This window comes from Penaeus monodon, chromosome 15 (assembly GCF_015228065.2).
Source record: "Penaeus monodon isolate SGIC_2016 chromosome 15, NSTDA_Pmon_1, whole genome shotgun sequence".
Taxonomy (NCBI): Eukaryota; Metazoa; Arthropoda; class Malacostraca; order Decapoda; family Penaeidae; genus Penaeus; species Penaeus monodon.
This window is the reverse complement of record NC_051400.1, coordinates 13,062,641-13,063,246: the sequence shown is the minus strand read 5'-3', so window position 1 is coordinate 13,063,246 and position 606 is coordinate 13,062,641. Positions and strand designations below refer to the sequence as shown.

The following is a 606-nucleotide window of genomic DNA, read 5'->3' as shown; positions in this document are numbered from 1 at the left end:
AACCCGCTCATGCAGGATATCCCCTCATTCTGACCTTCCCTCTTTTCCCTCCTTTCTCCCTCTCTCAGGGACATCGAGATCGAGCTCCAGAAGGGCGATCGTGTGATGAAATCTCCGCGTCACTACAACAAGCATCGCAATTATCACGACGGTTTCTCGCACGGAATGAATCTGAGAACGGGAAAAGCCGGCTTGTACCCAATTTACAAGACGGTTGATGTCCTGCTGCTCGCTGACACGCCACCCTTCGATCAGATTGACAAGAGGGAAGAGTAATTAGGTCTAGATTTACTAAAGAAAATTATTATAAATATGAAAACTATAAATAACATCTTCAAAAAAATGGTTCTATAAATGGTCAAAACGCTGAGGTAAGTACATTAAGTGTAGAAATTTCCCCCCTCTCACCGCGCTCGCAGGAGTACCAACCGTTTTTGTAAGTAACCCTGCACGCAGAACGGTCGGGGGGGGGGGGTCGACCTTGCGAAAAAAGGATTTGGAGACTTGAAATATGTCGCATTTGATACATTTAAGCCAAAGCCAATTCCGCTTCCTTTGCAACTTTAACGGTTACCTCCTCAATACAGTTAACTTCTGAAATCGCTA

The 606-nt window shown here is 45.0% G+C and overlaps 1 protein-coding gene across 1 annotated transcript in view; it reads left to right on the top strand.

Annotated features, from left to right (window-relative positions):
• LOC119581754 (alpha-(1,6)-fucosyltransferase-like) overlaps nt 1-599 on the top strand; it is a 10,867-nt gene extending 10,268 nt beyond the window's left edge. Inside the window, exon 7 of the mRNA XM_037929886.1 lies at nt 69-599. Within this exon, the coding sequence (XP_037785814.1) occupies nt 69-276 (208 nt within the window). The 3' untranslated portion in view covers nt 277-599. The remainder of the gene's footprint in view (nt 1-68) is intronic.
• The last annotated feature ends 7 nt before the right edge of the window (nt 600-606 follow it).